This window comes from Pristiophorus japonicus, chromosome 11, assembly GCF_044704955.1.
Source record: "Pristiophorus japonicus isolate sPriJap1 chromosome 11, sPriJap1.hap1, whole genome shotgun sequence".
Classification (NCBI taxonomy): domain Eukaryota; kingdom Metazoa; phylum Chordata; class Chondrichthyes; family Pristiophoridae; genus Pristiophorus; species Pristiophorus japonicus.
The window spans coordinates 180,434,080-180,459,447 of NC_091987.1; the positions used below are offsets into that span (position 1 = coordinate 180,434,080).

At 45.5% G+C, this 25,368-nt stretch overlaps 1 protein-coding gene across 8 annotated transcripts in view; it reads left to right on the plus strand.

The window, feature by feature from the left end:
• pknox2 (pbx/knotted 1 homeobox 2) overlaps positions 1–25,368 on the plus strand; it is a 479,643-nt gene that overhangs the window by 152,852 nt on the left and 301,423 nt on the right. Inside the window, exon 1 of one of the 8 annotated variants that reach the window (XM_070894330.1) lies at positions 8,537–8,618. The exons of the other annotated variants lie outside the window; for them this stretch is intronic. Coding sequence (XP_070750431.1) covers positions 8,588–8,618 — 31 coding nt within the window. The 5' untranslated portion in view covers positions 8,537–8,587. Of the gene's footprint in view, positions 1–8,536; positions 8,619–25,368 lie in introns of those variants that run through there. 8 annotated transcript variants of the gene reach the window in all.

Below are 25,368 nucleotides of genomic sequence, written 5' to 3' on the forward strand. Positions count from 1 at the left end.
TCTTTAGAGATTTGGCTTAAATTCAATTTTAATTGAGATTTTAGAATTTTTGTGCCACTGCATTATGCATTCCTGGTGAATGTGTCTTGAATGGGGAAAGTTAACCATGGCCAAATCATTTTTGACCATTCATTACATGTCCAGGATTAAGCAGGCTGATTATTATTGTACCCACTTCGGCAAGCTTATTTTTGTAAGATTCTCTCATTCTTCCTCAGTGCCCCAGCCATAAGCCATGCCTGAAAAAAAAAATTAATCTTAGGCCTTTACCAGTGCAACTCTGAAACCTGCCATCAGGGGGCATGTGAGTGTGGCCTAGAGGGTGATCCTCCCTCTGATTCTCCTCCTTCCCTCTTGGACTCTGCTCAGCAACCCTCTGCAAAGTTGCATTGCTGAGACGGGCAAGTCAGCGGTGAGGTAGATCTTGTGCGAGACCTCGTTTGGTCATCCAACATGCCTTTACGTGAAAGCCTCAAAGCCTCCCTGATAAAGTGCAACATCCCCACTGACACCTGGGAGATCCTGGCCAAAGACCGCCCTAAGTGGAGGAAACACATCCGGGAGGTCACTGAGCACCTTGAATCTCATCGCTGAGAGCGTGCAGAAACCAAGCTCAGGCAGCGGAAAGAGTGTGCGGCAAACCAGTCCCACCCACCCTTTCCCTCAACGACTATCTGTCCCACCTGTGACAGGGACTGTGGTTCTCATATTGGACTGTACAGCCACATAAGAACTCATGTTAAGAGTGGAAGCAAGTCTTCCTCGATTCCGAGGGACTGCCTATGATGATGACATCATGCACTGAGTCACCATGTTGCTAGCTGTGCATAATATTAAACAATAGTTAAATTATACAAAACAGGTCAACCACTTAACATGATGATATCCCTCAATGTGGCTACTGACTTGCATCCTGTGAGGAGATGTTCGTTTTTATTTTTGTTTTCAAAACTCTTTCTGGGCTACACATCTGGCTTTGTGACTGAGTTGTGGGCATTATGACAGATAGTTTGAGTCTGGATTTTATCCTTATATTTTCTCTGTGATGTATTTGAGGTAGAGGTGCTTGGAATTTCCTTGCATAGCTTCTAATGGATAGGTACCTTAGCCCTTCTTTGGCTTTGCTCTCTGTTGATAGGTCCTTTCAGCTTATGTACTGGTCCTTTTGGGCCTTCCTTGGCATAACCCCTGTGGTTAGGTACTTTGGGCTTTGATTGCCAATGCACCTTGCATATGGGTATTTGGAATTTGATTTGGCAGTGCCCCCTACATATGGGTCATCATGATCATAGGCAGTCCCTCGAAATCGAAGAAGACTTGCTTCCACTCTAAAAGTGAGTTCTCTGGTGACTGTGCAGTCCAATACGGGAATTAGTCTCTATCGCAGGTGGGACGTTGAAGGAAAGGGTGGGTGGGGAGTCTGATTTGCCGCATGCTCCTTCTGCTGCCTGTGCTTGCTTTCTGCATGCTCTCGACGACGAGACTAGAGGTGCTCAGCGTCCTTCCGGATGCTCTTCTTCCACTTAGGGCAATCTTTGGCCAGGGACTCCCAGGTGTCGGTGGAGATGTTGCACTTTATCAAGGAAGCTTTAAGGGTGTCCTTGAAACGTTTCCTCTGCCCACCTGGGGATCACTTGCCATGTAGGAGTTCAGAGTAGAATGCTTGCTTTGGGAGTCTTGTGCCGTGCATGCGGACAATGTGGCCCGTCCAACGGAGCTGGTCGACTGTGGTCAGTGCTTCAATGCTGGGGATGTTGGACTGATCGAAAACACTGATGTTGGTGCATCTATCCTCCCAGGGGATTTACAGGATCTTGCAGAGACATTGTTGGTGGTATTTCTCCAGTGATTTGAGGTGTCTACTGTATATGGTCCACGTCTCTGAGCCATACAGGCGGGCGGGTATCACTACTGCCCTGTAGACCATAAGCTTGGTGCCAGATTTGTGGAGCTGATCTTTGAACACTCTCTTCCTCAGGTAACCAAAGGCTGCGCTGGCACACTGGAGACGGTGTTGGACCTCGTCGTTGATGTCAGCCTTTGCTGATAATAGTCTCCCGAGATATAGCAAGTGGTCCACGTTGTCCAAGGCCATGCCGTGGGTTTTGATGACTGGGGGGCAGTGCTGTGTGGCGGGATCTGGTTGATGGAGGACCTTTGTCTTACGGATGTTTCATGTAAGGCCCGTGCTTTCGTACGTCTCGGTGAAGATGTTGACGATGGCTTGCAGTTCAGTCTCTGAATGTGCGCAGATGCAAGTGTCATCCGCGTACTGTAGTTCGATGGCAAAGGATGGGACTGTCTTGGATCTAACAGAGGCAACCTATATATGGGTACACCATTGTTGGTTGGCTCATTGCATGGTTCCTCAATATGCCAATGTTGTAGTGTTGTCACTTCATAGGATATAAAAAGGACTATTTTCCGAACACGTATCCTATCTTTGATCATTTTCATACCCACACACGTATCCTATCTTTGAGTAGTTGCATGTAATCAGTTAGCAGCTAAATTAAAAACTAAACTTTAAAAAAAAAAGGTCCTTCAAGGGTCAGAAATGAAGAAATCTGGGTGTGAAAAGATTGATCCTGTTGACAGCATGTCTCAGGTTTTATACTTGGAACTCCTGGCAGATCCAGCACTGTAGTTTTCTTCACGATTGACTTTCCTTTGCTCACTCTGTCTCTCATAGATGATGTTTTTTTCTCAAGAGCAAAATAAACCTAAATATAATCCAGCAGGGACTGTTTTAGGCAAAATCATAAATATTTGTTGCAAATATGCACAAATAAAACATTCAAACACGACTGAAAAACATCTGGAAGCTGGCAGTGTCCTAGTGCTTCCGCAGTGTTGTGCCAGGTCAGGCTGACTCTTTGGAAAAGGCTACTCTGCCATCCACAGCTGTTTCCTTCTTCTCCCCTTTTGAAGGTGCTAACTCGTGTTGGCATAAGGCTACACTCATGCTGCCAGTCCTTCAGTATCTCACCTTAAGTGGCCATTCTTTATGTTTGCATATATCGTATTCATCGGGAAATTGTGTTGGGGAAATTGATGGGATTGAAGGCCAAGAAATCCCCAGGGCCTGATGGACTGCATCCCAGAGTACTTAAGGAGGTGGCCTTGGAAATAGCGGATGCATTGACAGTCATTTTCCAACATTCCATTGACTCTGGATCAGTTCCTATCGAGTGGAGGGTAGCCAATGTAACCCCACTTTTTTAAAAAAGGAAGCAGAGAGAAAACAGGGAATTATAGACCGGTCAGCCTGACATCGGTCGTGGGTAAAATGATGGAATCAATTATTAAGGATGTCATAGCAGCGCATTTGGAAAGAGGTGACATGATAGGTCCAAGTCAGCATGGATTTGTGAAAGGGAAATCATGCTTGACAAATCTTATGGAATTTTTTGAGGATGTTTCCAGTAGAGTGGATAAGGGAGAACCAGTTGATGTGGTATATTTGGACTTTCAGAAGGCTTTCGACAAGGTTCCACACAAGAGATTAATGTGCAAAGTTAAAGCACATGGGATTGGGGGTAGTGTGCTGACATGGATTGAGAACTGGTTGTCAGACAGGAAGCAAAGAGTAGGAGTAAATGGGTACTTTTCAGAATGGCAGGCAGTGACTAGTGGGGTACCGCAGGGTTCTGTGCTGGGGCCCCAGCTGTTTACATTGTACATTAATGATTTAGACGAGGAGATTAAATGTAGTATCTCCAAATTTGCGGATGACACTAAGTTGGGTGGCAGTGTGAGCTGCGAGGAGGATGCTATGAGGCTGCAGAGTGACTTGGATAGGTTAGGTGAGTGGGCAAATGCGTGGCAGATGAAGTATAATGTGGATAAATGTGAGGTTATCCACTTTGGTGGTAAAAACAGAGAGACAGACTATTATCTGAATGGTGACAGATTAGGAAAAGGGGAGGTGCAACGAGACCCTGGCTGTCATGGTACAGCAGGCGGTTAAGAAAGCAAATGGCATGTTAGCCTTCATAGCGAGGGGATTTGAGTACAGGGGCAGGGAGGTGTTACTACAGTTGTACAGGGCCTTGGTAAGACCACACTTGGAGTATTGTGTACAGTTTTGGTCTCCTAACTTGAGGAAGGACATTCTTGCTATTGAGGGAGTGCAGCGAAGGTTCACCAGACTTATTCCCAGGATGGCGGGACTGACATATCAAGAAAGACTGGATCAACTGGGCTTGTATTTACTGGAGTTCAGAAGAATGAGAGGGGATCTCATAGAAACGTTTAAAATTCTGATGGGTTTAGACAGGTTAGATGCAGGAAGAATGTTCACAATGTTGGGGAAGTCCAGAACCAGGGGTTACAGTCTAAGGATAAGGGGTAAGCCATTTAGGACCGAGATGAGGAGAAACTTCTTCACCCAGAGAGTGGTGAACCTGTGGAATTTTCTACCACAGAAAGTTGTTGAGGCCAATTCACTAAATATATTCAAAAAGGAGTTAGATGTAGTCCTTACTACTATGGGGATCAAGGGGTATGGCGAGAAAGCAGGAATGGGGTACTGAAGTTGCATGTTCAGCCATGAACTCATTGAATGGCGGTGCAGGCTCGAAGGGCCGAATGGCCTACTCCTGCACCTATTTTCTATGTTTCTATGTACCTGTGCCAGCTCTTTGAAAGAGCTATCCAATTTGTTCCACTTCCCTGCTTTTTCCATAGCTGAGCAATTTTTTTCCAAAATAAACATCCAATTGGCTTTTGAAAGTTACTATTGCATCTACTTCCACCAGTCTTTCAGGCATTAAAAAATATTCTACTAATGGCCCTCCTAATTCTTGCACCAATTATCTGAAATCTGTGTCCTCTGGTTATCTATTGCTAGTGGTAACAGTTTCTTGCTATCTCTATCAAAAGCCCTCATAATTTTGAACATCACTCCTTAACCATGTCTGCTCTGCTTCTCTCGCCTCATTTCCATTCTCGTAAATCTCTTCTGCACCCTCTCCAAGGCCTTGACATCCTTCTAATAGTGCCCAGAATTGGAAACAATACTCTAGCTGATATACATCTGATATTTAGTCTTCTGTGGAAACATCTTTTCCAGTCTACCAGATCAAATACTTTCATAATATTAAAGACTTCTATCAGGTGATGTGATTCTTATCGAATCCGCTACCCCATGATGTCTTCAATACTCTCAACAACAAAAAATCAACTAAAGACTGGGTGAGGTGGAGGGGGTGTGGGAAACAGAGAGTTGATTCCCTTACTGGGGTGAAATTCCAGGGCCAACCTCCAATATCTCTCCTGTTATTACTATGTGCGGGTGAGACATTAAACCGAGGCCCCGTCTGCCCTCTCATGTGGACGTAAATAATCCCATGGCAATATTTCGAAGAAGAACAAGAGAGTTATCCCTGGTGTCCTGGCCAATATTTATCCTTGAATCAACATAATAAATACAGATTTTCTGGTCATTTATCACATTGTTGTGTGTGGGAGCTTTTTGTGTGCAAATTGGCTGCCGCGTTTTCCACATTACAACTATGACTACACTTCAGACTTCATTGGCTGTAAAGTGCTTTGAGACGTCTGGTGGTCATGAAAGGTGCTATATATATGCAAGTCTTCTTTCTTACTTTGGCTGGCATGGGCTGGCTGGCTGACTTCACAGGGCATCACAACCGAGCTCATACCCTTGCTCAACTGGCGACTGTGGTCGTGCACATCCAAAGGGGTCACTGTATAGCGATCAGGAGCTGCATTCCTGGCTAATCCCATTCCTATCTCGGGATGCTGTGGCCATCAGCCAGAGATAAATCTTCTCCGCACAGGCCATGGATCTCTGTGGCTCAGATGTGGTAGCTTCACCACTGAGTCATTAGGGCAACTGTAACAGTTTGACATTATTAAATAATGCTCATTCTTATCCCACAGTAACCATGTTCCAAATTGAATAAGTTGAGAATAGAATATTCCATCCTTTACTGAAAATATTGTTGGACTCTAGGCTTATTTTAAATCATTGTGATCACTATTCCAGCTTCCATGGTGAACATGGGCCTGTGTCTTCCCAGGAGGGCAGTGTTAACTTCACATGATAGGAAACTGAGATCACGCAGCTAGATCCCAGCTGTGAATGCATCTGTTAGCTAACCCGTTAACACCAGGCCCGTGAACACATTAAAGTTTGCTGTATTACTGAAAGTATACTATAAAACGGAAGTTGGAAAACTGGAGCCAGTGAGTGCAGCACACTGGGCGTACCTGCATGGTACACGGCCGGTGTGTGCTGTGTGCACAGCATTTATGTGCACATCATTATGCCCTCTGCCTTTGCATGGTGCCTTGGCTCCTTCTGCAGTCTCCCTGTGTGGTGCCTGTTACGCAGCGCCCTGGTGCCTCGTCCACCTGCCTCGCCCATACTGGCATGCCCATGCCAACTGCTAGATAATAAACTGATATCTATTTTGCCACCTTTCTTCCCTTCTTTCCTAAAAACGCAGACTTCAGGGGTTCAGTTCTGCAAGCAACAGAAGTGCCGAAGTTCGAAGTAATTATTCTACGTACATGAACCTATCATCATCATCATCATAGGCAGTCCCTCGGAATCGAGGAAGACTTGCTTCCACTCTTAGATTGTTCAGCCACCTAAGAACTCATGCTAATACGAGAACCATAGTCTCTGTCACAGGTGGGACAGACAGTGGTTGAAGAAAAGGATGAGTGGGGAGTCTGGTTTGCCACACGCTCCTTCCGCTGCCTGTGCTTGATTTCTGTTTACTCCTGGCGACTAGACTCGAGGAGCTCGGCGCCCTCCCCGATGCACTTGGGGCGCTCTTTGGCCAGGGACTCCCAGGTGTCAGTGGTGATGTCGCACTTTTTCAGGGAGGCTTTGAGGGTGTCCTTGTAACGCTTCCGCTGCCCACCTTTGGCTCATTTGCCATGGACCAGTTCCGAGTAGAGGGCTTGCTTTGGGAGTCTGATGTCTGGCATGCGAACTATGTGGCCTACCCAGTGGAGCTGATCGAGTGTGGTCAGTGCTTCAATGCTTGGTATGTTGGCCTGGACGAGGACGTTAAAGTTGGTGTGTCTGTCCTCCCAGGCGATTTGTAGGATCTTGTGAGACTTCGTTGGTGGTATTTCTCCTGCATGAACCTATATAGTTTTACCGACAGTTCAGTTGAGAAGATCATCAGTGCTGAGCCTGATTTTCTCACCCAACAGCATCAAGTATTGTCATTCATTCTCCTTTGCTGCATTGAGACGATATCTGACATCCCAGAGCACCAGCATTAACCATGACATGGGACTGGAGCTCCTCGATGTGCACCTCCAAAGCCAATGCTACATTTCAGTTGTGATTATCCCTGAATTGAAACAGTTTGGGTTTCTCTGATCTTGCTGTAAGGTATCTGATGTCTGGGTCATGTTGCTGATGCGTTGTCCACAGAGCTGCTCTGTTCACCGTGAGGTTTTAACTCTGGGCGGCCAGTCCAGCGAAGGACCTGAAGCACACAGGCTTCGGAGGAAACAGTTTGTTGGTAATTTGAAATGGCTTCCTTCTGTACACACACAACGTGGAGATTGGGCTCGCTACACAATCACAGTACAGGGACAGAGTGATGACAAAGTTAGAAAATACAGCTGGTAACACAAACTGGCACTGGTAGTGCCGGCTGTTCCCACCCGGTTAGACATGATGGTAACACCAGGCGGCCTGACCAAACTGCAACCTCCCCTCACTCCCCCTCCCCCCACCCCCCCCCAAATCTGGAAAAGTAAAGTTTAGCTTGAAGTATTTTTGCTGCGAGTGGGGTGGATGGTGGTGATGAAGATAATGGTGGTCATTATAATTAATGTTTTGAGGAGAGGAGCTGGGATATTGTGATAATATCTGGTACTATTACAGCCCCCACGCAGCCATTTACACAGTCAGATTAAATCCAAACGGAGGAGCTAATTTCCATCAGATCGGAATTAAATGGCTCTGTGTAAACAGGTCTTTAGAGAGGCTGGGAGCTGTGTCGATTTGATAATGATTCCATTAAAACGAGATGCTGTGGGCACTGGCAGTGGCACCTCGCTGCTTTGCTATCTGAATGTAAACTTTTAAAGCGGTAGGAGGCTGCGGGAGGCAAAGATAATTGGCCGGGCATTTGATTGGGTGATTAGGCCAAGGCTGTGATGGTGATTCAATTTGCATTATTTATTCATATAGTGTCAAATCACTGCTTTTAGACACTTTATGCATTTTACATTAGTCCTATAATGAAGTGAAATTAAATGAAATGTATGCATATATTTGAAACGTATTAACATTTGAAGCGTGAACACTATAATTACCAGTAGCGTTTGTGCCTATGGAAAGAACATCTTGCAATTCTGTCTAGCAATGTATCCTTGAGGGTGGAGCGGGGGGGTGCGGTCGGGAGAGGGAAGGTGGGTGAAAGCGATGCTAATGCTATTTTTCCAAGGTCTGATGTTTATCATGCACAAAATTGACTATTTTTTGAATCTAGTGTCAGATGGTAGCACTCATAGTCCTTGGATTCCGAAGATTGTGGGTTCAAATGCCACCCCAGGATCTGAGCTCGCAGTCTAGGCCGACACTTCGATGCTGCATTGTCAGAGGTACCTCTCTCTGGGTAAGGTGCTAAAAGCGAAGTCCTTTTTGCTGTTTGGGTGGGTGTTAAAGATCCACATGGCACTGTTTGGGGGGGGGGGGGCGGAGGCGGCGCGGGGAGAGCGGGGGGGGGGGAAAGAACAGGCAGCATTTTCTGAACACCACCAGAAACAGGTTTACTGGTCACTGCTGTTACTGGGCCATAAGGCTGCCACGTTTGCCGACAGACCACCCACTGCACTGCATTAATTCACCCTGTGAAATGCTTCGACAATGTGACAATATTCTATATAAATGCAAGTATTTATTTCTGAATTCAGGCTTTTCTTCTGTAATTCCAAACTCCGCGTGCTTCGGCTGGCCGTAAAACAGGAATATATCCTGATTTACAATGATCTTATTTCTTTAAAATGGAGCTGTTATGTATGCAACACCCTGTAACCAGCATTGTACCGCCACCAGAGGGCGCATCTGTTGGAGTCCCAAGGGATCCCAGCATCCCTTGGGAGTACTGTATATAAGCAGACCTCCCATGCTGTGCCAGCACTCTGGAGTCAGAATAAAGAGACTAAGGTCACATTTACTCAAGTCTACAGTACTCAGTCACGTTGCTTTATTTGAGACTTAACAGGGAGGTGTTGCTATTAGTATTTTGGGGAAGTGTAATGGTGAGGGAATGAAGTGTTGGCAGCTTGACTGCCTGAACTGTGAAGCATGCCGAGCCATACAGTCCTAGGATCCACGAGGTGTTGATTAGTGGGCATTAGACTCTGAACCTTCCCCTTTGCACGCCACTCTTTTTTTCTGGCTGGTTCCTAAATGGTTTGGTGAGGGGTAGATTGTGGCGTGGCGCTTTATGTGCCGTGGAACAGCAAGTAGCAGGCTTGTGTTGCTACTGTCACGTTGGTGGGGGGCAGGGGATAGGAAGGATAGCTTGCATGGTGTCCAGCTTGAGACAAACTCCTCATTACCAGAGAGGTAACCAAGACGTCTAGTCCCCTTAATAGCGAAAGGACAGCGAGGCCTGAAAGGTGGAAGTATTATAGACAGAACATAGTCTTGCTACTGGAAGATGATTAACCGACTCGCAAGCCAGAATTTGAAAGCATTTCATACTAATAATTTAGTGTAAAATTGCATTGAAAAAGTAATTCTGGAACACCTTGTCAAGTTACACCATGATAGATAGACAAAGGACCCAGGTTGCAACTGCAGAAAAGTACATTTTGGATTGATATCAGGAAGTTCTTCAAAAGCACTGATAAATGCATAGAATTGTCACCTGGGTAGGTCAGTGGAGGCGAGAGCATAGAATCTCATTCAAGAAACAGTTGGATGCTGTGATGGAGAGGGGATGGATTGTAGATTTGATGAGTTAGGATGGACTGAATTACCCAATTCAACCATATCATCAACTTGAATTTATATAGCACCTTTAACATAATAAAACATCACTAGGCGCTTCACAGGAGTGTAATCAAACAAAATTTGACACGAAGCCACATAAGGAGATATTAAGATTTAAGGATCATCTTAAAGGAAGAGAGAGTTAGAGAGCCGGAGCGGTTTACGGAGGGAATTCCAGATTGTGCCGAGGAAACTGAAGGCACGGCCGCCAGTGGTGGAGCGATTTAAAATAGGAAATGTGCGAGGCCAGAATTGTTGGATGGTTGCAGGGCTGGAGAAGGCTCCAGTGATGGGGAGTGGTGAGGCCAGGGAGAGATTTGAAAACAAGGATGAGAATTTTTCAATCGAGGCTTTGCTGGACTGGGAGTCAGTGTAGGTCTGTGAGCACTGGGTAGATGGTTGAAAAGGACTTGGTGCAAGTAAGGATACAGATGACAGAGTTTTGGTTAAGTTCAGGTTAACGGAGGGTGCAAGATGGGAGGCCAGCCAGGAGAACATTGGAATAGTCCAGTATCGATCTTGTGATTCCTGGGGAATTGTATTTAATGAACTTTCTGTAAAATAAAAAGAAAATTGTTGCATGTGAATACTTGTTCTTGAACAGTGAGTCTGTGTTTAAAATGGATGGAGTTTTCTGTGGGACAGCTGGACCAAGATCTGACCGTGCAAAGACTATGTTGAGGGTCTCTAAAATTCTACACACAGCTGGATATAAAAAAATCAGGCCCTGCCTGAAGGGCGAGTGTGCTATGCGCTGGCAATTGAAATAGTACAGACACCTGATGTGTCTGTGTAAAATGAGCTCTCCGAAGTCTGATTAGTCATTTTAGCATTTTATGGAGGTGATTATGTTAATTGCAAATTGGCACCCGCTTTGCATGCTGTTCTCGGGAAAGCTGCAGGCTGCTTTCTTGAAGCAGGGAATTAAAAAAAATTTGAGTGGGGCTTCCTAAATTGTACTCTGGGAGTCCCGAGAACGCTTGATCTTTAACTCCAGCTATTGGCCACAGAGTTATGAGGTTTGAGCAGGGCGAGAAATCGATGGGAGCAGCGTCTCGCTTCTGGAAGCTGCATTCAGCTCCAGCTTTTCACTCTGGGTTATAAAATGCTGCAACAACACAAAAAACACTCTGCCTCAATTCCCAGCTCCTGCTGGGAGCAGTGGGAGGCTGGAATTTGGACTGGAGCTCTGATCTACATTGTCTGAATACCGGCCTTGTTTAACACTTGCCCCACTAGTTAAAATGAAAGCTCTTGCAACGAGTTAGGTTAAGGGGAAAATGTAGGAGAATTGACAGATATGGGAGATGGGACCGATTGTGCCCATATGGGGAAGAGGTCGATTACAGATCTGGGAGGCAGGGGCTGATTATGCCAATATGGGAGGAGGGGCCGATTGTGCCAATATGGAGGGGTCAATTATGCCAATTTGGTGGGCGGGGCCGGCTGTGCCAATATGGAGGGGGGGCCAATTATGCTAATATGGGTGAGGGGCCAATTATGCCAATTTGGTGGGTGAGGCTGATTATGCCAGTATAGGGAAGGGCCAATTGTGATTTTGTTTTGAAACATAAAACTTTTTTTTTCACGATGAAACTTCCAAAGACATCACAACTAACTATTATGATAAAAAAGTAAGATTTTACAATCTTATTTAAAGGAAATGACATGAATATTCCATATTTTGCACCATCGCTGTGGAAAATCCGGATCTTTTATCAATAAAAGAATAGTAAAAATGTTCCAAAACAGCAGATTCAGCTCATTGAGTCTGCACTGGTATCTGTCTCCACATAGGCTGCCTAGTGTGCTATTTGCCCCAGTGTTGATCTCCCAATAGAAACATAGAAAATAGGTGCAGGAGTCGGCCATTCGGCCCTTCGAGCCTGCACTGCCATTCAATAAGATCATGGCTGATCATTCCCTCAGTACCCCTTTCCTGCTTTCTCTCCATACCTCTTGATCCCTCTTGAATATATCCAATGAACTGGCATCAACAATTCTCTGCAGCAGGGAATTCCACAGGTTAATAACTCCCTGAGTGAAGAAGTTTCTCCTCATCTCAGTCCTAAATGAGTCCCCGGGTTCTGGACTTCCCCAACATCGGGAACATTCTTCTCGCATCTAACCTGTCCAGTCCCGTCAGAATCTTATACGTTTCTATGAGATCCCCTCATCCTTCTAAACTCCAGTGAATAAAGGCCCAGTTGATCCAGTCTCTCCTCATATGACAGTCCAGCCATCCCTGGAATTAGTCTGGTCAACCTTCGCTGCACTCCCTCAATAGCAAGAACATCCTTCCTCAGATTAGGAGACCAAAACTGAACACAATATTCCAGTTGAGGCCTCACTAAGACCCTGTACAACTGCAGTAAGACCTCCCTGCTCCTATACTCAAATCCACTAGCTATGAAGGCCAACATACTGTTTGCCTTCTTCACCGCCTGCTGTACCTGCATGCCAACTTTCAGTGACTGATGAACCATGACACCCAGGTCTCGTTGAACCACCCCTTTTCCTAATCTGCCGCCATTCAGATAATATTCTGCCTTCGTGTTTTTGCCCCCAAAATGGATAACCTCACATTTATCCACATTATACTGCATCTGCCATGCATTTGCCCACCCACCTAACCTATCCAAGTCACCCTGCAGCCTCTCAGCGTCCCCCTCACAGCTCACACTGCCACCCAGTTTAGTGTCATCTGCAAACTTGGAGAGATTACACTCAATTCCTTCATCCAAATCGTTGATGTATATTGTAAAGAGCTGGGGTCCCAGCACTGAGCCCTGCGGCACTCCACTAGTCACTGCCTGCCATTCTGAAAAGGACACGTTTAACCCGACTCTCTGCTCCCTATCTGCCAACCAGTTCTCTATCCACATCAGTACATTACCCCCAATACCATGCGCTTTGATTTTGCCACCAATCTCTTGTGCGGGACCTTGTCAAAAACCTTTTGAAAGTCCAGATACACCACATCCACTGGTTCTCCCTTGTCCTAGTTACATCCTCAAAAAATTCCAGAAGATTCGTCAAGCATGATTTCCCTTTCATAAATCCATGCTGACTTGGACCGAACCTGTTAGTGCTTCCCAAATGCGCTGCTATTTCATCTTTAATGATTGATTCCAACATTTTCCCCACTACTGATGTCAGGCTAACCGGTCTATAATTACCCATTTTTTCTCTCCCTCCTTTTTTAAAAAGCTACCCTCCAGTCCATAGGAACTGATCCAGAGTCGAATAGACTGTTGGAAAATGATCACCAATGCATCCACTATTTCTAGGACCACTTCCTTAAGTACTCTGGGATGCAGGCTATCAGGCCCCGGGGATTTATCGGCCTCAATCCCATCAATTTCCCTAACACAATTTCCCTCCAAATAAGGATATCCTTCAGTTCCTCCTTCTCACAAGACTCACTGTCCCCTAGTACATTCGGAAGGTTATTTGTGTTTTCCTTCGTGACGACAGAATCAAAGTATTTATTCAATTGGTCTGCTATTTATTTGTTCCCCATTATAAATTCACCTGAATCCGACTGCAAGTGACCTACGTTTGTTTTCACTAATCACTTTCTCTTCACATATTTATGCGTTTGCAGTCAGTTTTTATGTTCACTGCAAGCTTCCTCTTGTACTCTATTTTCCCCCTCTTAATTAAACCCTTAGTCCTCCTCTGTTGAATTCTAAATTTCTCCCAGTCCTCAGGTTTGTTGCTTTTTCTAGCCAATTTATATGCCTCTTCCTTTAACACTATCCTTAATTTCCCTTGTTAGCCATGGTTAAACCACCTTCCCAGTTTTATTTTTACTCCAGACAGGGATGTACAATTGCTGAAGTTCATCCATGTGATCGTTAAATGTTTGCCATTGCTTATCCACCGTCAACCCTTTAAGTATCCTTTGCCAGTCTATTCTAGCCAATTCACGCCTCATACCGTCGAAGATACCTTTCCTTAAGTTCAGGACCCTAGTTTCCAAATTAACTCTTCATCTTAATAAAGAATTCTAGCATATTATGGTCACTCTTCCCCAAGGCGCCTCGCACAACAAGATTGCTAATTAGTCCCTTCTCATTACACATCACCCAGTCTAGGATGGCCAGTTCTCTAGTTGGTTCCTCGACATATTAGTCTAGAAAGCCATCTCTAATACATTCCAGGAAATCCTCCTCCACCGCATTGCTACCAGTTTGGTTAGCCCAATCAATATGTAGCTTAAAGTCGCCCATGATAACTGCTGTACCTTTATTGCACACATCCTTATTTCTTGTTTGATGCTGTCCCCAACCTCACTACTACTGTTTGGTGGTCTGTACACAACTCCCACTAGCGTTTTCTGCCCTTTGGTATTCTGCAGCTCCACCCATACCGATTCCACATCATCCAGGCTAATGTCCCTCCTTACTATTGCATTAATTTCCTCTTTAACCAGCAATGCCACCCCACCTCCTTTTCCCCTCTGCCTATCCTTCCTAAATGTTGAATACCCCTGGATGTTAAGTTCCCAGCCTTGGTCACCCTGGAGCCATGTCTCCGTGATGCCAATTACATCATATCCGTTAAATGCTGTCTGCGCAGTTAATTCGTCCACCTTATTCCGAATACTCCTTGCATTGAGGCACAGAGCCTTCAGGCTTGTCTTTTGAACACATTTTGCCCCTTTAGAATTTTGCTGTAATGTGGCCCTTTTTGTTTTTTGCCTTGGGTTTCTCAGCCCTCCACTTTTACTATTTTCCTTTCTATCTTTTGCTTCTGCCTCTATTTTATTTCCCTTTGTCTCCCTGCATAGGTTCCCATCCCCCTGCCATGTTAGTTTAACTCCTCCCCAACAGCACTAGAAAACACTCCTCCTAGGATATTGGTTCTGGTCCTGCCCAGGTGCAGACCTTCCAGTTTGTCCTGGTCCCACCTCCCCCAGAACCAGTTCCAATGTCCCAGGAATTTGAATCCCTCCCTTTTGCACCAGTCCTCAAGCCACGTATTCATCTGGGCTATCCTGCGATTCCTACTCTGACTAGCACGTGGCTAGTTGCTATCGCCACTGAGTTACACAGAACAGGAAGGCCCCCTGAGTTAGCTGATGTCCCCGGTATAGAAGTTGAGCTGCCAACAAATGACCTCCGTGCTCCTAAACTCAACAGTGGGAAAACTAGGCAAACATCTCGCCTCTCATTACCGTCTGGTGACTTCTGCCAAAAAGAGGATGCATGGACAGAATTAGGTCTGCTGTGATGCGCCCTGCAGTTGAATAGCTCACTGATGCTCAGCAAAACCTGGCAGCCTTGGATCTAGCACTGTTCAGTGCTCTCAGGGGAGATGGGGAGAAAACCAGGTGGTGGACAGTACAACAGGACAACAGGACAACATACTGGCTGAATAAAGGGGCAAGCATTTATTTACTTGTGAAATTGGAGAATTTTTCACCTGCTCCCATGTGAGGGAATCCTGGAGCCTGTGATCTGTTTTTCTGCTTTTAACATTAAAGTTTATAATATTTAATGAATTGATCTCCCATGGTATTGTCCATGCGTATTCTGGGACCTGGATTGACGATTCTGCTGTTTTAGCAGTCCAGATACAGCCTCGATGTTTCAATGATACTATCACTGTAATACAGCATAGTCAGAAGCAATCACATAACTGATTCAAAGTTTAAAAACAAGATTACCCATATTTTACTGAGATTGAAAGAACAGGACCACACAGATATAACCATAACCACCTTGTATTTATATAGCACCTTTAATAAGCATCTTGTGATGCTGCACAGAGGTAAGAAATGAAAGCTGTAGTGGCTGAGTTTGGGAAGGTGACTGAATGCATCGCTAAAGTGGTAGGTTTTGAAGAGACTTTAGAGAGAAGGATAGAGAGGTGAAAGGGCAAGGGTAGAGGTCTGCAGGGAAAGGGGGGGTGTAGGATTTGAGTTCATGTGTGAAACTGAAACAGCCTAAGTGTCTGTCACTGAAACAGAGGGAGGAGATCATGGAGAGAAAGCTGAAGTTCTTCTCCGGGTGAAGTGCCTTGGGAATTGTCTATGTTAAAGGCATTCATGTTGGTGTTGAGCTATGAGAGTGGTTGATATGTGTGACATTGGTAGGGAGGATGAGGTGTGGAAGGATTTCTAAAACAGGACAAGAGGTTTATTGAGGTCCCTCAAGTCTGCTTCGCCATTCTATTACATCATGGCTGATCTGTACATCAGCTCCCTTTCCATTACCCTTTGTGTGCGTCTATCCTCCCGGGGATTTGCAGAATCTGGTGGAGACATCGTTGGTGGTATTTCTCCAGCGATTTGAGGTGTCTACTGTATATGGGAGGATAGACACACCGACGTCAGTGTTCTCGATCAGGCCAGCATCGAAGCTCTGATCACACTCAACCAGCTCCGTTGGGCAGGCCACATTGTCCGCATGCCCAACACAAGACTCCCAAAGCAAGCGCTCTACTCGGAACTCCTATATGGCAGACGATCCCCAGGTGGGAAGAAGAATCGTTTCAAGGACACCCTCAAAGCCTCCTCGATAAAGTGCAACATCCCCACCGACACCTGGGAGTCCCTGGCCAAAGACCACCCTAAGTGCAGGAAGAGCATCCGGGAGGGCGCTGAGCACCTCGAGTCTCGCCGCCGAGAGCAAGCGCAGGTAGTGAAAGGAGCGTGCGGCAAACCAGACTCTCCACCCACCCTTTCCTTCAACCACTGTCTGTCCCACCTGTGACAGAGACTTTAATTCCCGTATTGGACTGTTCAGTCACCTGAGAACTCACTTTTAGAGTGGAAGCAAGTCTTTCTCGACTCCGAGGGACTGCCTATGATAATGGCCCTTTGTGTGAAAAAGTACTTCCTGATTTCACCCCTGAATGGCCTGGCTCTAATTTTAAGATAGTGCTCCTTTGTTCTGGATGCCCCAGCAGAGCAAATAGTTTCTCTCCATCTATCCTGTCGCATCTTTTCATCCTTCTAAACACCTTGATTGGATCACTCCCAATCATCTATACAGGGAGCTCTTTTAATTGGGATGATTGTGAATAAAATCTGTTTTGCCAAGTAATGGTTGGCAAAGCAAATATAATTGATGCTTTAAGATAATTAAGTGGATGAAGTGAAGTATGTACAGCGTCAACTGTAACCTCCCTGGTTAAATTACTGAGGGCGAGATTTTTGTTTTCAAATAATTGACGACTTCCTATGCAGTTTGGGTCTGTTGCAGTGCCTCAGTGGTGAATGGACCATGTTGGGCTATTGAGCTGTACACACCAAAGTTTGCAGGTTCAATTCCTTGCCTATGAATGAAAGAAAAAACATTTGCATTACTCTAGTGCCTTTCATGACATCGGGACGTCTCAAAGCGCTTTACAGCCACTTAAGTGCTTTTGAAGTGTAGTCACTGTTGTAATGTAGGAAACACGGCAACCAAAATCCCACAAACAATAATCTGATAATGACCAGATCATCTGTTTTAGTAATGATGTCAGGGATAAATATTGGTCAGGACATTATTCTTTGAATAGTGCCATGGGATCTTTTACATCATGAGAGGGCAGATGGGGCTTCGGTTTATGTCTCATCCGAAAGACGGCGCCTCAGCACTGCACTGGAGTATCATCCTAGATTTTTATGCTCCAGTAGTGCTCTGTAGTGGGACTTGAACCCACAACCTTCTGAGTCAAGGTTAACATCTATTAGATTGAGCGGCACTGCTTATGTTTCTCTCTGTGCTTTCTAGGAGGAGAGAAATAGATCAGGGTTCCTATTCCTGCTCTCTATTCAGTCACCGCTAGTGAACTACATGGACTCGTGCATGATGTATGACCACTTGGAGGGCAGTTAATATCCATAGAACTGTAGCCCAGTATCAGTCACCACTTTTAGAAGGGACGGGGTGGGGATGAAATTTGGAGTGGAGCAGGAAAATGATTCTGTTGAAAATTCTGACCATTTTCCTTCCATTTTTATCAAATTGATGTTGCGTTTCCATATGACCTGTTCTGGTGTAAATAGTTAGATACCAGGCAGTGTTCCTGACATTGTATCCTGTTCATTGTATCCAGTGGGAAGTTCCATCCAAAGAAGGAGGAGAAAACATAATTTTAACATCAGACAGTTTTGAGTTTTAAATCCATTAGATGTCAGAATTATGAAATCGTTGTTGGACTAAAGTCTGACTCTCATGGTTTCACTCACAGCTGTTGCCTTAAATTGTAGGAGTAGTTTACAAGGTTCTTACTTTAACAAGTGCTGTGTGTACCCCTGCAATCACTTGGTATTCTGTGTGTATTGCAGTGTAGCAGCTGGTGTGAACAACGCAAGGAATGTGATGATTTAGGTTATTTGCTGCTTCAGTGATGTCTGCGAAAGTAGAGGCTCATTATATCTTCTCCTCTAAACTGTGGAACTTCTTCACTCTCTTCACCTTTCCTTATAAATGCTACAAGTTTATCAAATCCACTTTGGCATTATTTAACCACTACTTCTTAACTTATAATGTCCTCTCTCTCTCTCCTACTCCTCTCAACTTTCATGATGTTTTGCCCGATGGGCGCCTCTCCAATTTTTGTCACAAATAAGTTTAAACTGGAGAGTTTACAGTACTAGATTAAAGCAGTGAGCACAGGAGTGACTCTGTGGCAGCTTTTCTTAGCTTCTGATCGATTGGTGCCTGTACAACACCTCGAGCATGTGACAAACCAGTAAAGTCCCATCCACCCCTTCCCTCAACACTATCTGTCCCACCTGCGACAGAGACTGTAGTTCACATATTGGACTGTTCAGTCACCTAAGGACTCATTTTAAGAGTGGAAGCAAGTCTTCCTCGATTCCAAGGGACTGCCTATGATGATGATTTAATGTATTTAGCTTTCTTATATAAATAGTTACCTTTCTTCCCTCCCTCCCCTTTCTTTGGTCTGCTTTTCCTGGGTATCTCTGCTACACACAGGATGAGTGCTTGGCCTTCTCCACACTAAAGAAATAGCTTGCATTTACTTAACGCCTTTCACGACCTTGGGATGTCCCAAAGTACTTTACAGCCAATTAAGTGATTTTGAGGTGAAGCCAGTACTGTAATGTAGGAAACGCAGCAGCCAATTTTCAAGCTCCCACAAACAGCAATGAGATAATGACCAGATAATCTGCTTTTTAGTGATGTTGGTTGAGAAATAAATATTGACCAGGACACCAGGGAGAACTCCCATACTCTTCATCGAATAGTGCCATGGGATCTTTTAAGTCCACATGAGAAGGCAGATGGGACCTCGATTTAATTCGCCGTCTGAATGATGGCCCCTCCGACAGTGCAGAACTCTCTTGGTACTCAACTGGAGTGTCAGCCTAGATTTTTGTCCTCAAGTCTCTGGAGTTTGACTTGAACTCACAACCTTCTGAGGTGAGAGAGCTACCAACTGAGCCATGGCTGACTCATAGTTCCGATCATGAACTAATGAAATTGGAGGTTGAATCTCTGTTCCTCACCTCATGGCTTTGAGCATTGTGCTGCCCTTCTCTGCTCCTTTTCCAGTAACAGGGACATGCTCGAAGTCTAGGTTGCTGTGCTCAAACGTTAAAGAAAAAATTCTGCTTGGTGGTTGGGCGCGCATTGGCTGCATTGAAAAGAGGAGAAGAACTTGGTCTCTGCATCTCCCCTTGATTTCTCATCTGAGGCAGGAAACTGGCTGCGTGGGGAATAGTAGGTTCAAGACTACAGCAACTGAGCAACTAACTGGCCCTGGCAACAATGAATGAGCATCAGCCGAGCGATGAACTGTGGACCTGCGCTGTGTTGTCCCTGTCACAGAAGTAAGTAAATGTTAAAGACAAGACCGAGACCCTTGATATCACCAGCACGTAATGAGCAACTGGGTGGACAGGTTAAGGTTGTCAATCTTCCAGGATTGCCCCGGAGTCTCCAGCACACTGCTGCAAGCAACCTAAGAGAAAAATCCTAGAACAAAAAAAATGGTGTGCTTTCTTTATTTTCTTTGAACAGTTCAGTTTCTGAGTTATAAAGGTATTTGCGAGGAGGAGTGGGGAGGCCGTTTAACTGGATGAAGTGGTTGGAGATGGGAAGTCCAAGCAGCATCTGTAATCCTAGCACAGAGTCTGGGCCAGGGTTTGTCACTGCATGTGTTAGCGTTCTGTTTACATTAGATTTAACTAGGTAGCATGCTTATAGCTAGTTTGAAGTTATTTGCGGCTTTGATTATTCAGATTTAAGTGCACAGCCAGACTTAATGAAAACTATATTCAGCCCTGCATCCTTCAACCCCTGTCTCCTCTTACAGGATTCTTGCTACATGATTAACCTTGTTTGACTGATATGCTGCTGCTTTTTAATAGCTGAAATTTAATTCCGGCTTTTGTAGTCAATTATAATTCTTAGTTGATACAGATTGAGATAACTAATTTACAATAAGATGTAATGAAGAAAGCTTGGCCTTTCAGAGTGTAGGGCCCATTGGCAGTGTACTGCCCACGAGTTGCTTACGTGCTCAATGCATTCAAGGTCTGAGTAATGTATAAGACGGGCAGCTTTTCAAAGTAAAACCAGAGTGGAGAGGCTGAAATTACAATGACCGTGTTTGTTCAGTGCTGTACCTACATACTGGCATGAGTAAGTATGCTTTTTATTATTTGGTCATCAGTCGAGCCATTTATGTAAAAAAAAAAAATGTGCCCCAACCCATAAAGGTGAAACTGAGAGTCTCGAGCAAGCGTCAGTTTGTTACATCCCCTTGATGGGCGGGAACAGCACCACTTGTGAGTCACGAAGTATCTTGAGGTACCGCTGCAGTGTTATAAGGGATCTTGAAGAAGTAGCGTTCAAATGGAGACCTCATGGTGTCTGTGCGGCCCACTTTCCCCGACCCTCCACCCCGAGTTTATCTCATTTCCTGTCCCTGTCGAGCATCTTGGAGGCTGGAGATGCCCGACTTGCATAACTAAAAGTGAGGAAACTGTGCTCCACGAGCCTCATTAGAGATGGAGATCGCGTGACTATACTCAAAAACCCCTGCGGCATCCTTTGTTTTAAAGAGTGTCTTGGACAGCAGGAATAATGCGAATCAATGGCTCTTTATCCATGTAGAAAGTCTGTGTAGTTTGGGATATTAACTTTTCTCTAAGTTGTTTCTACCTCTTTCTGCCCCCTCCCCCATCCCCTCCGTCCCGCTCCTCATTCCCCCACGTCTACCACTAGTGTCATTCTAATCACAATGTAAATGCAAGCCTGCATTGACTCCCTTTGAAATGTATAAGATTCTGAGGGGGCTTGACAAGGTAGACGTAGAGAGGATGCTTCCCCTCATGGGGGAATCTAGAAATAGGGGGCATAGTTTCAGAATAAGGGTTAGCCCATTTAAAACGGAGATGAGGGGGAATTTCTTCTCTGAGGGTCGTGACTCTTTGGAATTCTCTATCCCAGAGAGCCGTGGAGGATGGGTCATTGAATATATTTAAGGTGGAGATGGACAGATTTTTGAACGATAAGGGTGTCAAGGGGTGGGAGTGGGTAGGGAAGTGGAGTTGAGGCCAAGATCAGATCAGCCATGATATTGAATGGTGGAGCAGGCTCGAGGGGCCAAATGGCTGACTCCTGCTCCTATTTCTTATGTTCTTATGTTTTCCCCCTGATTTCCTTTTCCTTCCCTATGGGGGAAGAGGCATCTTATTCAACCTCAGCCAAAGACAAGATCAGGAGTTCAACCTGTGGGGATTCAGTAATTGCTGACCGCCTTCTCCATGTGATAACGAAGGATTTTAACAGAGATCAGCAAGACCCTGGATTCCATTCCCTCTCTGCTATAAGCTAAGCAGCGCTAAAGATGCTACAATTGTCTTCAGCAGCCCTGGGCTACAGGAGGGGGAACGCAACCAAGGTTCTGCCTCTTGAAAGCTGCCCCAATCTTACAGAAATGGAGTTGGAGGAGGGGAAACTAGACCTGAGTCCAGAGAAGTGGTTAGAGTCCATGTAGATAAAGCCAAATCATGATCTTGTAGGACAGACTACAGAGAGAGGATGGCTCCCCTACACCAGTGAATCATTTTGAGCAAGCAATAACTTCGACAAACTCTTTAACAAATTTTATATTAAACTATCCCACCATATACAGAGTTGATGAACTGATAGCATCATTGCACACAGAGGTCTGTCACTGGCCTTACGAGTGCCCAGGCTCAGCTACAGTGCTTCTTTGAAAGAACGAAAAGAAGCACTTGGATTTATATAACGCCTTTCACAACCATCGGATGTCTCAAAGCATTTTACAGCCAATGAAGTACTTTTGGAGTGTAGTCATTGTTGTAATGTGGGAATCGCAGCAGCCAATTTTAGCACAGAAAGCTCCCACAAACAGAAATGTGTAAATGACCAGATAATCTGTTTTAGTGATGTTGATTGAGGGGTAAATATTGGCCAGGACAATGGGGATAACTCCCCTGCTCTTCTTCAAAATAGTGCCATGGGATCTTTTACGTCCACCTGAGGGAGCAGACGGGGCCTCGGTTAATGTCGGTTTAAAGACGGCACCTCCAACAATGCAGCACTCCCTCAGCACTGCACTGGAGTGTCAGCCTAGATTTTTTTTGTGCTCAAGTCGCTGGAGTGGGACTTGAACCCACAACCTTCTGACTCCGAGGTGAGTGTGCTACCCACTGAGCCACGGCTGACAGGGAAAGACCAGGCCAGTGGAGCAGTATCCCAGGAGGGAGTCCAAGCTACCAGTAGATGGGATGAGGGACTGGGGGAAAGGGAAAAAGTAATAAATTATTTTAGTTTTGAAAAATGAAGCATTTTGAAAACAAGCCATTCATCAGTCTGGTAAATGTTCAATTTGATTGGTACAGATGTTCCAGTTGAGGTTCATTAATGGGCTTCTGTGTGATCATGGCAGCCTTCCAGCATGGGTTGTTCCTGAGACGCTGCCCTTTCTTCACTGCTGCACAACAGTTTTTCCCGTTTAAATGATGAAAAGAGGGGCAGGTTGCAGGGGAATAAATTTGAAGAACTTCCTATAAGCTTATTTGGAAGAGTATACCCCAGGTAGGGTTACGAGTTCCAGTCCCTTGCAGTGTGAGAGGTCAAAATGGGCTCCAGCTGCCGTAAGGTTGGAAACTGTGCATGCACGGGAATTAGGGGCCGAAATTGCCCTCCGCCCCAATTCGGAATTAAAGGATTATTCTGGGCCCTAATCTATGGGGTGGAGAATAGTGGGAAATTGGCCTCTTTAAATTTTTTTATTTGTTGGGGCGGTTAAAGGGTGGAAGTGCTTTGGAAGTGGGGTGGAAGCGGGCAGTGTCACTGAGCACGTAGTTAAAGGGGAGGGCCGCTGCGAGCTCTGCAGCCACTTTAGTGGTGCCCACTGGGCCACCAAGGAAGGTTTCGGCCGGGCCAGCGGTCTGGTACCCAAGAGAGAGTGTCAGGTTGCCTGTTGGCGGCCCGGCCGAATCCGTGGCTGCCAGTATCGGGCCGACTTCAGAGTCAGCTGACAATTAAAATAAAGTGCCGACCGCGGCACTTCCCTTCAAGGGTGGATACGCCGTCCGCCGGTAAAAGCTTTTGGGGGCACCGAGCGGCGGCATCTCCGTTCCTGCTGGGCAATTTCCCTTGCGGGTCGGAAAGGAATTGCCACCAGGCGGTAAGGGGTCAGTGCATACCCGACGTGTGGAAGCATGGGCGGGGCGGAAACCTGTTTCTGCCGCCCCCGACCCGGGTGCAATTTCGGATTGGTCAGCCCATCCGCCTGCCCCCGGTCGGAAAGGCCTTACCGCTCCATTACTGCTTCGGTGGGGGCAATTTCGGCCCCATAACTTTTTTGTTGTCCACCTTCGTCACAACAGTTCTGCTAAAGGACCTACATCAGAATCAGTAACCTGCGTTTTCCCTTTTACAGGTGCTAACTGACCTGCTATATATTTCCACAAAAGTAAAATGCAGATACTACGGTTGAAATAACAACAGAAAATTTTATATATATTTCTAGTGGGTTTTTTTCATTTCAGATTGACATCATTTGCAGGTTTATTTCCCCTACATTTAATCAAATTCAATTTGGGGTTTGTTTCCAGGAAGCTGGGTTTAGTAAGTTGGCTGATTGATGGCAGTATATGTCCTTTCTGGGAAGTGTGGTGTCCCTGAGTGCCCCTCATCGGATTCTCCATGCCCAGAGGATCTGCCAGTTTAAAAAGCATTGTGGACAATGTGCCATCCACACTCTGGGAGATACCTCCTTCGGTCTGGTCAGACGATGGGAAGTGCTGTGTGTTCAGGTCTTGGATCACATGCTGTCACCACAAAACTAGCAACAGGTTTGATTTGTTAATCGATTTTCACACTCAAGTTTTTTTTTCCCGTGGTGTTTGTGTTGTTTTTGTAATCTGATAAGTTCAGAAACTTGTCAACTGTCACTCAAGAGTGGATGTAACAAAACACTATTCTGAAGAAGAGAGGGGAGTTCTCCCCAGTGTCCTGGCCAACATTTATTCCTCCACCAACATCAATAAAGCAGATTTTTTTTTGTTAGCATGGTCTCCTCTCCTCCCATCCCCTTAAAGGAATTGGGACTTCCCCACTAACATTCAATTCTATGGGCCGACGTTACCTTCCAGCATCTCGCCCATATGACCATTATTCATACACGAGCCCTCAGGCTCTTTGACCTGTGGGAAGATGGGGCGGACGGAGAGGGTGCACGGGGGTCAGTGGTGAGCAAAGAATTGGCCACGGTTCCTGTTTCTGATTGCCATCTTGTGGCCTCTGTTGGAGAAGTGCATGTCTGGACAGGTTAGGCGAGTGGGCAAATACATGGCAGATGCAGTATAATGTGGATAAATGTGAGGTTATCCACTTTGGGGGCAAAAACACGAAGGCAGAATATTATCTGAATGGCGGCAGATTAGGAAAAGGGGAGGTGCAACGAGACCTGGGGGTCATGGTTCATCAGTCACTGAAAGTGGGCATGCAGGTACAGCAGACAGTGAAGAAGGCAAATGGTATGATGGCCTTCAGAGCTAGGGGATTTGAATACAGGAGCAGGGAGATCTTACTGCAGTTGTACAGGGGCTTAGTGAGGCCTCACCTGGAATATTGTGTTCAGTTTTGAAGGAAGGATGTTTTTGCTATTGAGGGAGTGCAGTGAAGGTTCACCAGACTGATTCCAAGGATGGCTGGACAGTCATATGAGGAGAGACTGGATCAACTGGGCCTTTATTCACTGGAGTTTAGAAGGATGACTGAGGATCTCATAGAAACGTATAAGATTCTGATGGGACTGGACAGGTTAGATGCGGGAAGAATGTTCCCGATGTTGGGGAAGTCCAGAACCAGGGGACATAGTCTTAGGATAAGGGGTAGGCCATTTAGGACTGA